This window comes from Pelodiscus sinensis, chromosome 20 (genome assembly GCF_052426305.1).
Source record: "Pelodiscus sinensis isolate ZL-2025 chromosome 20, ASM5242630v1, whole genome shotgun sequence".
Lineage (NCBI taxonomy): Eukaryota > Metazoa > Chordata > Testudines > Trionychidae > Pelodiscus > Pelodiscus sinensis.
This window is the reverse complement of record NC_143071.1, coordinates 11,872,911-11,887,027: the sequence shown is the minus strand read 5'-3', so window position 1 is coordinate 11,887,027 and position 14,117 is coordinate 11,872,911. Positions and strand designations below refer to the sequence as shown.

At 43.3% G+C, this 14,117-nt stretch overlaps 1 protein-coding gene across 1 annotated transcript in view; it reads left to right on the top strand.

Moving 5' to 3' along the window:
* The first annotated feature begins 997 nt into the window (after positions 1-997).
* SCPEP1 (serine carboxypeptidase 1) overlaps positions 998-14,117 on the top strand; it is a 29,307-nt gene continuing 16,187 nt past the window's right edge. Inside the window, exons 1-8 of the mRNA XM_075903841.2 lie at positions 998-1,152; positions 4,256-4,401; positions 7,082-7,171; positions 7,697-7,852; positions 9,313-9,387; positions 10,476-10,548; positions 12,604-12,641; positions 12,875-13,003. Of these exons, the coding sequence (XP_075759956.2) occupies positions 1,092-1,152; positions 4,256-4,401; positions 7,082-7,171; positions 7,697-7,852; positions 9,313-9,387; positions 10,476-10,548; positions 12,604-12,641; positions 12,875-13,003 (768 nt within the window). The 5' untranslated portion in view covers positions 998-1,091. The remainder of the gene's footprint in view (positions 1,153-4,255; positions 4,402-7,081; positions 7,172-7,696; positions 7,853-9,312; positions 9,388-10,475; positions 10,549-12,603; positions 12,642-12,874; positions 13,004-14,117) is intronic.

Here is a 14,117-nt window from a genome sequence, read left to right as displayed (position 1 = left end):
CTTTTCATAGGGAGATCCCCGAGAATTAGTCACCTGAAGAAGAGCTTTGTGTGTCTCAAAAGCTTGTCTCTCATCAACGGAAGATGAGCTAATAAAATATACTACCTCTGTCACCTTGGTGTGTGTTTTAGACCCGGATCCTGCAACTGGGCGTGCATAGTATTAAAATATGCCAAGGGTAGAGCCAGATGCAAGAGTAAAGCCTTAATTATCATTTAAATGTTTTCCTCCTTCTGTCCTCCAGCACACCCCATGAAAAACTAATCATGTAAAACAATTCTGCTTTTATGCTCTTAGAAGAACTTGTATAAACATTTTAAATCTAGGATATTGCAGTCAGATTTACAGGGTTGGGCCTTTCTCCTGTGTGGAGTCTCATTAACTTCACTACTCACATGAGAAAAATAAGCTTCAGGGGGTAGCCGAGTTAGTCTGTACAGGATAAACTTAAAAAACAACAAATGGTCTGGTAGCACTTTATAGACTAACTAAAACATGTAGATGGTATCATGAGCTTTAATGGGCACAGCCCACTTTGGGTTAGAGCTGCAAGATACACACAAGGAGTTCTTGAAAGTGTTAATCCTGACTAGGATAAAATTAGAATCTAAAATATGAGGGCATTTTTTGGGGGGGGAAGGGGAGGGAAAATATTTGCTTACAGTTGTATCTGTAGGGAATCTGAATTTGGAAACCGTAAAGCACTAGAGAAGTGGAAACAGATTCATCTAAATCCCTTTAGCACAGGTTTCACTCACTGATTTTATACACACTTCCTTTCCTCATTTCACAAGCTGGAGTTAGAGCCCAGCATCAAAGAAAGTTTTCCTATTACCAAGGTACACACAAGGAGGCATAAATGGGGAAATCAGACAGTCTGGTAAAGCACAGATAGAACCACGTTAACAGTGTAACCAGTGCAGATCTCTCTTGCATTTACCATGTAGGAGAGGCAAGAGGGCGCCCTTGGCTAGTAACCGGCTCCTTTTGTAACCTGAGAGCCACCACTTCCCTTTTTACTACATAGCTGACTGGAGACTCGAATCATATGATTTTCAGTCAGGAAACTCCCCACCCCAGTTGCTGCAGAGATGGAGCTGCTGCTTAGGCAACATGTTATTCCGATGCTTTTCCTGCTGACTTTGGGTTCAGGTATGTTTGGTAAAGGCTAAGTGTATGAGGGAGCATGTTTAACTAGATCCATGAGGCGTTACTGGGACTAGGGTGATAGACATTGCTCAAAGCACCTTCCTAGTAAACTTGCTCTAAACTGATTTTGTGGCTTGCTGAACTTTAAGGCATTTATTGTTAGGTGAACGCTGAGGAATGAATGATGACTCTCTTCACCGTGTGTACCAACCCCTTCCCCCATTTATTAATTTATTTATTTTTGTCCTATGTCCTGGCAGAAGCATTTAAATGCAGACGTGCTGAGAGTTTTGTGCAGTGATTTTTAAGGGGATCTGTTCCAGGCTCATGCTCTTTTAAGCTTTGCCTATCCCGTGACATTAATTGTGTAATCACTTCCTTGGGACACTCTGGCTGTTCCCTTAGTCTTTCGCAATGGAAAATGTCTGAACTGTGTTCAGAATCAAGCCCTAACAATAGAGATAAATTTCACCCATGTGAATTGCCCTACTGAAGTCAAGAGCAAGTATTTGCCTGTGAATCAGGGATCTATCTGATTCAATGTCCTAAAAACGTACATATCTGCTGTGGGAGTATTCTGCAGCCCACTAATCTCAAGGAGTAAGTCCTTTTTACTTCCACAAAAGTAGTTTTGCATTATTGAAGTGATAACCAGACAGTCTTTTATTTATGTTGTATTTATAAGAACTGAATTCTGAAGCCTGTATCCTTCAATAAGGACCATATGAATGGCTCTTTTCCCGCACATAGAACCCACTGACTTAAATAGAACTCTGCATGGGTCAGTCTGTACAGCCTCCGAATTGCAAGTTAGGGCAGCAATGGGCAACCTAGGCTAATGAGTGGGTTGCATAAATGACCCTAGTTCATCTCAGTGGGCCATAACCAAGCCCGTCTCCCAGGATAAGGTAGTTTTGCTAACTGCTCTTGTGTACCTGGAATTTGCAGGGTGTGCAGATTGAATCCTAGCAGCACTTTGACTGGATGCAGAGGGAGTACATGGGGCTCACAGTCAATGTTGTGTGCAATCAGCATGTACTTCATCTGCTCTTGCTTTCAAGCATGTGTCACTTTAATAATACTAGTAGGAAAAAAAACGACATGGACAGAAATTAGCAGAATTTGGAAACTCTGTGGATGGGCAATGGTCGTCTTGCGGGCTACACATAGAACCCCGATGGGCTGCATGCAGTCCTCGGGCGCAGGCTGCCCACCACTGAGGTAAAAGCTTGAGTTTCAAATTGTGTGTAATTTGTTGTTGTTGTTGGGAATTGGTGCTTTAATTTGATAGTTATGTGCTTCTCTTTAATGTAGAGGTATGTGCTATGCACCCTTAAGATATAGTGTCAGTTGTTATTATGTGGCTGATTTCCACCTCACCCCTACCTCAAAAGCATGAAGCTAGTGTAGGGTGGGTTAAAGATGCCACCTTGTTACACAGAAGAGGATTTCTATGGACTATCTGCTGCTTGTCTCACCCTCCCTGGTTTCCCAACAGAGACAAGTGAAGATAAAGTCTCAGTTGTGTAACTTTTCTCAGACAAAATATCATTCTTCATCATCAGTTTAATGTAACTGAGAAGTTTTGGAGCTTACTGTTATCTTATTGATAAGATATAAGTGGGGAGACTGTTTTATGTTGATAAATGACTATGCATGTGATCTGTCAGTCTAAATTTGAGAGGTCATACAACTGAGGATCTTGCTGGACCTCTGTATTTCTTGAAATAATTTCATAAAGTGAAACTCCAAAAGAAAATGTTTAAGCTAAAAAAATTCCTTATTCAAATTGCACCTCTGATTTACTGTGAGCTACTGTACAATGCAACCTTGTGGGGGTAATAAAAAGGACAAGGACTTGTAAAAATCAAGCAGATTCTCTGCACTTCAGCTGTTAAACTGCTTTCAAGCCCAGCTTCAGGATTTTTCCTGAAGTTAGAAAAATAACTTCAAGACACACCTTTGTTGATCATTGTAAGCAATTGACCAGTTAATTCCTAACAATTGATTTAAAGTTAGAATCACGCTTATACTGGGAAAGGTAAATCTTAGTTTACTTGATGCTGATTTTCCCTCCTAGCACAAGACTTTTGTGGCTTGGCCTTTGGCTTCCATCCTCAGCTTGTATGTTCCAAGCCCTTTGATACTGGGTAATGGAATATTCCCTTGAGTGAAGCTGCCTGAAAATAAAGGCCTCTTGCCTGCACCCACTTCATAAGTGCATGGTCTACTTTTTTGATCCAATGGTAGGATCAGAGCCATAGAGTTTGGTGTAAAGCTCAAAATACCTATCTTGGGTGTGATTGCTTGATAGGACAGCAGAAAGTTTTTGAGTATAAGGCAAATGCATTGTTGCACTTCAAAGCAGGCAGCATTTTTAGGTGATGTTAATAGTCCCAAAAAGCTTATCAATGAATGACACAGGCTAATGCAGAGGATTGAGAATGCAATCCTTTTTGAAACCATGGCACAACATGAACAGATGAGCTGAAGTCCATTTTGGCAATACGAATGAATGTGAATTATTGAGGCTACAAAGGTTCACATCAGAGCCGAAGAGAATAAGGCTGAACTAATTATTTTAGAACAGTCACACTGGTAACCCTTCCTCTACTTGTGGTGTTTTCAAAACATTCTGATAACACTGCTAGCAGAATGTTGGCTCATTCGAGGCCACTAATATTGCTCCTGAAATCTTCAGCTAAGTTGCTATTGGTCAAGTGTTTTAAGGCCAAGTATTTCACATTCTAGTTTAGGCTTGGCAGATAACTGACCATCCATTATCTGATCATGATCAATTATTCTAGCCAGAATGCTTTTGTATAGGCAGTGACTTACATTTTTGTTTGTATTATGGTGCCATCCTTTCATTTTTAAGAAGTTCATTTCACTGGGTTTCACATTTTTCTCAGTTAATAACTGTTCGAAACTTACTTTTTGAGATTAGGTATAAGTATTTAAGGCCTAGCCTACCACAATCAATAAAATCTTTCTCTTTGTTACTGTTATAATAAATTAATTCTTTAAAATATTTGGCCTGTTGTTGGTTTTGAATTGGTCAAATGCCCAACCCTAGCATGTTGAATCAGATAACCTTTTTCTTTAGGTGCAGTTCTAAAACAATCACAAGAACAAAGAGAATCATGGGGGTATGTAACAGTCAGAAGCAATGCAAGCATGTTTTGGTGGCTCTACTATGCAAACAACCCTACCAAAAATTTCACGGAATTACCTCTCATTATGTGGCTTCAGGTAAGATATTGTGAAAGACATTTTAAAAGGAATCTTGATTTCAACATACTGCTCTGCCATGATATTCTAGTTATACAGGAATAAGATTTTGAGCCATGACTTATGTCTCAGAGAATATCTGAACTAAGTTTTCAGGTCAGAAAAAGAATACTGAAAATATTATAAAGCTGTTATATAAATTAAATTATATAATGGAACTCCTTGCAAATGGGGTATGTATTTAGCTCTGACTACCCTATATAAAAAAGCATATAGCATAAACCAGGGGTTCCCAAACTTTTTGACACAGGGACCAGGAAATCCATTCACGAGCTTTTGGAGGACTGGTAACATTCATTTGCATACTTGCATATTCATTAAGCAAATCACAAATATTCAAATAAGTTGTTTCTGGTCCTCCCAAAGCCCCCAGCGACAGCGTTAGCAAAGCTTTTGATACCGTCACCCACAATATTCTTGCCAGCAAGTTAAGGGAATGTGGATTGGATAAATGGACTGTAAGATGGATAGAACGCTGGCTAGATCAGGGTTTCCCAAACTTTTTACTTTAGTTGGAACCCGGTTTTTTTAGTACTGTTTTTTGCAGCCCAAAAATATAAACGCATATAAAAAAAAGAATGAAAAATGAATAAATTTTCAGTATTATACCCAGCTGCATCCTCCATCCAGCCTGGGCCAGGGCTTGGGGGACCCGGCGTCACATGAGCACTCCAGGAGGCGGGAGCAGGAGCAGATTGGGGGTAGCGTATCTGACTAGGAGGGAGGGTGGAAGGAAGGGTAGGGTTTGCCAGGTATCCAGTTTTGTACCCGACAGGCCGGTATTTGAAGGTTTTGTCCGGGAAAGAAATTGAGAAATTACCAGACATATAAAATGCCTGGTATTTTCTAATTAGGTAAGCTTTATTATAATTAGGTGTATCAGTTCTTAGTTGCGAACTGCCTGGCTGGTAGATGTGCTCACGCTGCCTGAGTGTGCCTACCTGCCAGGCAGTTCGCAACTACTCCTGGGAGGGTATGTGGGGGGGGAGGGGGAAAAATGGAATCCCCAGCCAGACTCAGGGTATGTCTACACTACCACCCTAGTTCGAACTAGGGTGGTAATGTAGGCAACCGGAGTTGCAAATGAAGCCCGGGATTTGAATTTCCCGGGCTTCATCTGCATAAAGCCGGGCGCCGCCATTTTTAAATGTCCGCTAGTGCGGACTCCGTGCCGCGCGGCTACACGCGGCACGGACTAGGTAGTTCGGACTAGGCTTCCTAGTCCAAACTACCGTTACTCCTCATTTCACGATGAGAGATAGAACTCACCCTCACTCATCTGCCAGGGTCTGCAGGATCTGCATGTGCCCAGGTCAGTCCCACTTCCACCCCCCTCCCCAATCTCCCCAGTCCAGCCCTGCTTCCGGTGGTCAGTTCCCCCCGTCCCCCACCAATTTCCCCTGGTCAGCCCTGCTCCTCTGATGACCCCTCCCCTCCCGACCAGCCCCACTGCCCCCATCCAGCCCTGCTTCCGGCAGCTGGTTCTTCCGTCCTCCTCCTGATCTCTCCCAGCCAGCCGCTCCCCCAGCTCCTGTCCAGCCCTGGTTCTGCCTACCCCCCCCCCCCCATCTCCGCAGGACAGCCCCACTACTTCCAACCCTGCTTTTGCCACCCGCCTGCCTGGATCTCCGCGGGACAGCCCCACTGCCCCAACCCAGCTTCTGGGAGGCCGGTTCCCTGCCACCCCCTCCCAGCCCACCCCGCTCTGCTCCCTTCCCGGCAGCCACTCTGAGGCCCGGTATTTTTTTCCCGCGGCCTGGTACCGGGCCATGGCCCATAGTTTGGGAAACACTGGCATAAACCAAGACCTATTATTATTCTTTGGATTGTGGTAGTACTTGGCAAACATGTAACTGAATCAAAATGCAGGACAATGTAGCACTTTAAAGACTAACAAGATGGTTTATTAGATGATGAGCTTTCGTGGGCCAGAGGGTCTGGCCCACGAAAGCTCATCATCTAATAAACCATCTTGTTAGTCTTTAAAGTGCTACATTGTCCTGCATTTTGATTCAGCTACCCCAGACTAACACAGCTACATTTCTATCACCATGTAACTGAATGACTGATCCAGCCTGAAGGGCAGATCCAGTCTAAGGCCAGAGATAAATTGGTGAAAATGATTAGAGGCCCTGAATGATTTCTGAATGGAGAGAAGGAAAATATTAGGACTGTTTAAAGTGGAGTAGTTCAAGGACATGTGTCTGTGTAGGAGGTAATACTGAATATAAGCCACCAATTTACTCAGGCTTTCACATCCTGGATTAATTCTGCAATGTGTAGTGCACATGCTGTGCACCTTGGGAAAACTGACTATTATGCATGCACCAGCTCTGTAGCTGACTCTTCCATACTTACTGCCCTGAAGTGTGTGCAGCTCTGGATGGGAAGAAAAGTTCAGAATGGTATCTGCATAGCATAAAGTTAATCAAATGCTTTCACAAATTAGTGATTGAGTATCTTAAATTCCTCTATACACAAACAGGGCATATTATGTATATATGTGTGTGTATATATAATATATAACATTTCAGCATGCAGCACAGAAACTGTTCATTTGTAATTTCAGTGAACTAATTCTATTGGTTTGTCTTGATTCCCCAGATTCTAATTGGCATTTTTGTTTTGTTTCTGCCTATAGGGAGGTCCAGGAGCTTCAGGCTGTGGATTTGGGAACTTTGAAGAAATTGGTCCCTTGGATGCAAAACTGAAACCAAGAAATACAACCTGGGTAGAAATTTAGCTTTTACCTGCTGACTTACAGATGGGATCCTTGCTTTCTCAGTAAGGTGTTTGATCAAGACAAAAATGCCCCAAGTAGTACTGTGTCCATTTTAAATTTAGTACTTAACATCAGAAGTTTTTTGTAGTTCTACTCTTGATCCAACAAACATGTTTAAAGTATCATGGAACCATACGCCTCCACATGTTTGCAAGAACTTGGATATCTTTGAATAATTTATCCCTAAAATGCTATAGTTGGGGAAACAACTCCTAAAAGCAACTCATTTAAGCATAGACTTATGCATTTGATTTGGTGGAGGAAACATGGTTGGCTAAACTTGTCTTTAATAAACATCTGGGATTGGGGAAAAAAGGAAAGGCGGAATTGCAGTTTGTGGCCTTGTAGATACAGTTATAATATAGACTGTCATCAGGAATAGTGATAGACCCTTACAAAGCACCACTACTGATTTGCATGTCATGATAATCAAATGGTGACTTCATACAGATCTCCTGTCTTCTGTTTATATAGCTGCAGGCAGCCAGTTTACTGTTTGTTGATAATCCTGTGGGCACTGGATTCAGTTACACAAATGATAGTAATGCATTTGCAAAAGATCTGGCAACTGTATCTTCTGATATGCTGGTTTTTCTTAAAGAATTCTTTGGGACAAAGGAAGAATTCAAGGTAAGGACCTCTAATTTTGTTTAATAGCATTAAACAAAACTCTGATTCTAACCAAGGCATCAGAGAGGATTATTGAACAGCTAATAGTCAGAGGAGGATAACAGCCTCTCCAGAAGGTAGTATATGCCACTCGCTACCACACATAATTGCCGTATTGCAGCCGTGGCCAACCTGTGGCTCGCGAGTCACATGAGTCTCTTGCCCACCCTAAAAGTGCGGCTCGCGAAGCTGCTCCTGTGCCCCCCAATGGATCCTGCCCCCTGCTGGCTTCCCCCCCCCCCCCCCCAGCTTCCCTGTGCTTACTGGGTCGGAGTTGCGGGGTTTTAAAAATGGTGCCCAAAATGGCGGCTGTCTTAAAGGGGCAGCCTCCTTTAAACAATTTTTTTTTTAATTTTTTTGTTTTTGCTTGACCATTCTAGTGCCGCTCTTCACATTTTTTTCCATTGCTGTTTTGGCTCTCTTTGTTAAATGGGCTGGCCATCCTTGCCATGTTGGGTCAGACCCATGGTCAATCTAGTCCAGTACCCTGTCCAATAGCGGACAATGCCAGGTGTGTCAGAATGACACACAAAGAACAGAACGGGACAGTCATCAAGTGATCCATCTCTTGTTGGCCACTCCCTGCTTCTGGCAGTCAGAGGCTAGTGACATCCAGAGTAGGGGTTGTATCTGTGAGCATCTTGGTTAATGATGTTTGATGGATCTATCCCTTTGAGCTTACCTAATTCTTTTTTTAACCCTGTTATCATTTTGGCCTTCACAACTTTCCTGGACAATAAGGGTATGTCTAGACTACAGGGTTTTGTTGACAGAAGTTTTGTCGACAGATACTGTCGACAAAGCTTCTGTCGACAAAAAGCGTCTAGACTACATCCAGTTCAGTCGACAAAGCAAGCCGCTTTGTCAACATAACAGTGTGGACACAAAGGACAGTGTAGATGCAATAATGCCTTCTATCGACAGAACTCTGTCGATAAAAGGCGTTATTCCTCGTAGAATGAGGTTTACATACGTCGACAAAACTGCTGAGTTTTGTCGACGTTATGTCGACATAACTCAAAGGCAGTGTGGACGCAGGTATAGTTTTGTCGACAAAAGTCCCCTTTTGTCGACAAACCCTGTAGTCTAGACACACCCTAAGTTACACGGGTTGACTGTGCCTTGGATGCCTATTGTTTGGTTTAAACCTGCAGGCATAACTGATGTTGGGGAGAGAGGAGGGGGTTCTTTATTTTTTTTCTCTCCCTTTGCCTGTAATGGGTCTTACTCAAGACAATGAAACTGTGTGCCTACTGTAGGATCGCAGCCTCTTTAGGTGCAATGCAGAATGAACAAACAAACTATTTAGTGTTTGAAGGATGAACTGGTGCAGTTTTGGTTTTGTGTGGGTGGTGGAGAATAAGCAAAACATATATTGCACTTGGAGCCTAACATCCTTATGGTGTGGTTTCCTTCTCCAGACTATTCCATTCTATATCTTCTCGGAATCTTATGGAGGAAAAATGGCAGCTGGTATTGCTTTAGAGCTGTATAAGGTAAAACAGATTCTTCCCTATGTGAGTGAATAACCACTTCTTCCTTGGCACGATGTGTATTTCTCACATCTTAAAGATGAGTCAGATAGCGTATTTGATTTTTTTCTTTTGCGTAGCAGCATTTGCATTTTTAGAGAGTAAACTTCCTTCACTGTAGAAAGAGATCTCAATCAAGCTAAGAAGCAGATAACTAGAAAAGGAGGACATTGTGCCCCAGGCTACAAGGGTTAAATGGAGCTTAACGGCACACAAGGCAGATAACTGTTTGACTCCCACCAGAAGGCAGTAGGAGTTTGGCATCCAATTCCCACTTGTGTTTTGAAAATCTGCCCCATACATTCTCTAGAGTCAGTTTCCTGAATGAAATGATTTGGCAGCTCTGAATACAATGTGTGCCTCTGACTAATAACTAGACTCTCGAGGGCTCGTGTTCAATGAAAGAGGCAGTATATTCTCAAAGACTCAAACTGAATTAGCAGTTTAATAAAACTTTGTGAGCCTCCATAACTTGCTTTTATAGACACAGCGTACATCCAAACCATGAAATTGCTGTATGAGGACTCCATTCCTATCTTGCTTCTACAGATGAGCCTCCTCTGGTATTGTTGTCTTATCCAATGTTCCCTCGAATCTTGTCCATCCATCTGTAAAATAACTTTTCTGTGCACTGAGGCATGTGTGACTGCACACCACCAGTAGAAACACAAAACCTAGCTGTGGGTGCTCTGCTAACCAGCTGGCATTTGAATCTCTCCTGAGTGACTACAAAAGCACACAGCTTCAGGGAACACTAGTTTTGTCCCATGCTGATCACTTTAGACCATGAAGTTGGAGAATGATTTCAGTGACTTTTACCAAGAAAAGCTGCAATGATAAATTGAAAGTCTCTCCGGACATAAATGGATTCTCATCAGATGTCATTAAATCTCGATGCTAGTTAAAATGAAAGGGTTGCTTCCTATAATGCAAAGGTACTGCTGCTTCCTACAATTTGCTGCTTCCTTCAGTTTGCTAGTTAAGGAGGAAAACTAGGTGAAAAATCCTTGTTTACCTAAAGGTATGTTAAAAGCTCTTTGTTATTTTTAAAGGCAATTCACACTGGGAACATAGAATGCAATTTTGGTGGAGCTGCTCTGGGAGATTCATGGATTTCTCCTTTAGGTATGTTTATAGGGCTTTTGTGAACTTCTCCTCCTCCCCAAATAGCCCATATCTGTCTAGAATACCGCCTGGGCCTACTTTAGATTTCCTGCATTCATTGGCGATCTGGTTCATTTTAGATCAGGGTGAATGTACAATGATGTTTCAAGAAGCTGTAATTGAATCAGCCCCCCCTTTAGAGGCTTCAAAAATTCAGACTGGCCCCATGACAAAGCTAGTAAAAAAAACCCTCATGTTACTTTAGATGACTGGCAGGGGAGTGTCCCTAAAAGGTCTGAAGTGTTTCAATAAGCAAGTACTTCAGTTAAGGTTGAGCCACTGAAAGATTTACAAGGCTGCAACTGAAACTGGCTTCTCCATGGTACTTAGAAGGATGGCGTGCTGTGGGATAGCCATACCAGCCTCCAACCTGTGACTTGGCATACTCCTTGATTTGGTGGCCACTGACTTTGGGCATCCAGAAACTGTGTGAAACCCATGTTTGCAAGGTCTTTAGGCCTGATTACTCAGAAAAGCTGAAAACCCACAACTCCTCCTGAACCCGGCACCTCTAAACAGCAGGTCAGAGGTGTCTCCAGATGAGAACCCAACCTCCAGGTGTTCCAGGCTTGACTAGTTTGTCCTTTTGTAATCCAAGCACACTTTTAAAATATCAGATAAGAAAATGCCTGCTTTATCACTAGCCTCTACAGCAGTGGTCACCAACCAGTAGGTCAGGATCTACTGGTAGATCTTGGAACCTTTGACAGGTGATCCTGACAGGTTTGGCTAGGAGGCTATCATCTGCTCCTCTCAGCACTGCTGTGCTGCTCCTGCCCTCTGCCTTGGAGGTGCCCCTCACCCCTGAAAGCCTCCTGTTTGCTGTGCAGGGCATGGGAAGATGAAGAAGGAGGGTTCTGATGTCAGGGTGCCCTTCCCTGTACCCCATCGCCACAGAGCAGAGGGGGGCAGGGATGGAGAGAGTTTTGCTGGCTGCTTTTGAGAGTGGTGCAGGGCCAGGGTAGGGGTGAGCCTGCTTTAGCCCCCTGCACCAGCACCCAGAAGCCACCTGTGGTAAGCAGTGCTCAGCTGGCTCCAGCATTCCAAACCCCGGCCCTAGTCCTGAACCCTCCTGCACCCCTAACCTCTGCCCTCTGCCTAATAAAAGTGAGTGAGGATGGGGGAGGAGGATAGAGTAAGCAGTGGTGGGGCACCAGAGAAGAGGCAGGAGGGAGGCAGGGCAAGGGTGTTCGAGTTTGAGGTAGATCCTGGATTGCACTTAAATTCAGAAAGTGATCCCATACTTTAAAAGGTTGGAGACCACTGCTCTACAGTAAGAAGGGGCATTGCATTGGGAGGGCTAAGTGTTTCTATATTTTTATAGAAACACTTAGCCCTCTAGTGTTTACCACATCTAGTTTACCATTAATATTAAAGCCACCAGCCACAGCAGTCTTGACTGTCAGCAGAGCTAGGATGACTGTACAGAAAGAGGTGGAAATGATGGACCACAAGAAAGTATTTCTTATGGTCCTGGTCGTGCCGTGAGATCTATGTGGACAGGCCCATTGGAGGATCGGGACATAGATGCGGGAATTTAGAAGGGTGCAGCACTATAGCTTTCCTTAAGCAATCTGCCCTGCCTGTGCTATAAATTACATCCTTATAACTTACCTTCAAAAATCTGATTTAGTCATATTTTTTGTCCTCTTGCTCTGTTTGCAAACAGGTCAGCTTGGATAATGAACTGGATTAGTCAAAACTGTCTGCATGTTCTCATGCACTAGCACACTACTGCAATGTCTGAGTTGAAAATGCTGCAGGAGAAATGTCTAGTGGTTGCTTTAAACAGCTTCCATTGGCTAACATGTGGGGAGCTAATGTCATGGTGGCAGATGTAGGCTTAGCAAACAACTTCAATGCCTACACTTTGTACTACATTTGATGTGACAATACCTCTTTACTGAGTAATTCATCTTTGTCTCTCTATGCTGCTGTCACTACTATTCCTGCTACATTAGAGAGAGTTTTGACAGAGAAATTATTAGATGTTTGAAATCTATTTTGTTTCTCTAGATTCTGTGCTTTCCTGGGGGCCTTACCTTTACAGCACAGTAAGTATCTACTCCCTCTCTGCTATTTGCAATTTTGTAATTGATCTCTTTTTTAAGGTTTCATTCAAGCCCTTTATACTGTACAATTCAAATCCTAGAAGGGACTTCCATTTCTACATTGGTTTTCAACCGGTATAAAAACCCTACTGGTAATGGGCAAGGCATTGACTTATGGTGTCAAGTCAAATTCCTTCCATGAGCAATTGGTTGTTCTCACCCTATTTGCTTTCCAGTCTCTTCTTGATGATCAAGGTCTAGTGGAGGTGACTGCCGCTGCCAAAAAAGTCATGGATGCACTGAATAAAAAGCAATACACACTAGCCACTGAGCTTTGGAGTCAAACTGAGGAAGTAATTGAACAGGTAAGATGCGGGCATCAAAATGTGTACGTAACTGAGGCTTTCCACTTATGTATGTGAACAAATTCAGATAACACTCTGCTATTAACCTATAGATAGGCCAAAGTCTCCATTACCTTGCTCCTTATGCATTTGTTCACACTAGTGCACTCAGGGCACATCTTCGGTTGCTGCACCACAGATCAATGTTCTGGTATTTGATTTATTGGGTCTAGTATAGACCTGTAAATCAAACACTGAGGGCAGCTCCAGCCAGTGATTGTTCTCCTCGTAGTTGCAAGGAGTAAGAGAAACCGACCGGAGTGTTTGCTCCTGTTAGCCTGCCGTAGTGGGGACGGTGCCAAGCTTGGCTTAAGGTAAGCTGACTCCAGCTACGTATTCTGCGTAGCTGGAGTTGCATACTTTAAGCGGACCTTCTAGGTCAACGGTACTACTCAGTATGCTCCTATGCTGGCTTGAAAGCATTTTATACTCTTCCACTGGCGTAAATGACTATATAAAGTGGTACTCAATGGCGAATGTGGCCCGGGTGTGTGCAAAGCAGTATAGCACTACGGTTTTGATTCAGTAAAGCACCTAATCAGTTTGTTTGACACTAAGCACATGAATAGGCCCATTGACTTCAGTAGTACTACTCCAGCTTAACTTAAAAACATGCTTTGCTTAGTTGGGTCACAAAGAGTGTTTTATAGGGACGTGATTCACTTAAGTAGCACTTATGTGACTTGTTTTTAAAAAACAAGTGTAATGTGTGCAATGCTGTACTCAAACTGCAAGACTAAGCTAAAACTGCTTCTCGTTTTCTGTAGGGATGTGAGTAGTATCAGAGGCAGCGGCGGGTGGGGGGGAGTGGAACAGGAGCCAGTGCTGGGAGGAGTTGGCTTAAAAGCCAGTACCTCTTAGGACCGTCTCTGTGGTGCTGCCTACATCAGAGGCAGCAGCACGGGGAGGAGGAAGGGGATGCTGCTGCTAAGCAGCCCGTCTGGGGGGGGGGGGGGAGGGTTTCCAGGGACACGGTGTGAGTCGATAAAAATTCTATCGACTACTCAATTAGTAAATTAACCTCATTTTAACATTCCCTAGTTTTCTGGCTATTTTGCAACTGCCAGTGCTCTGT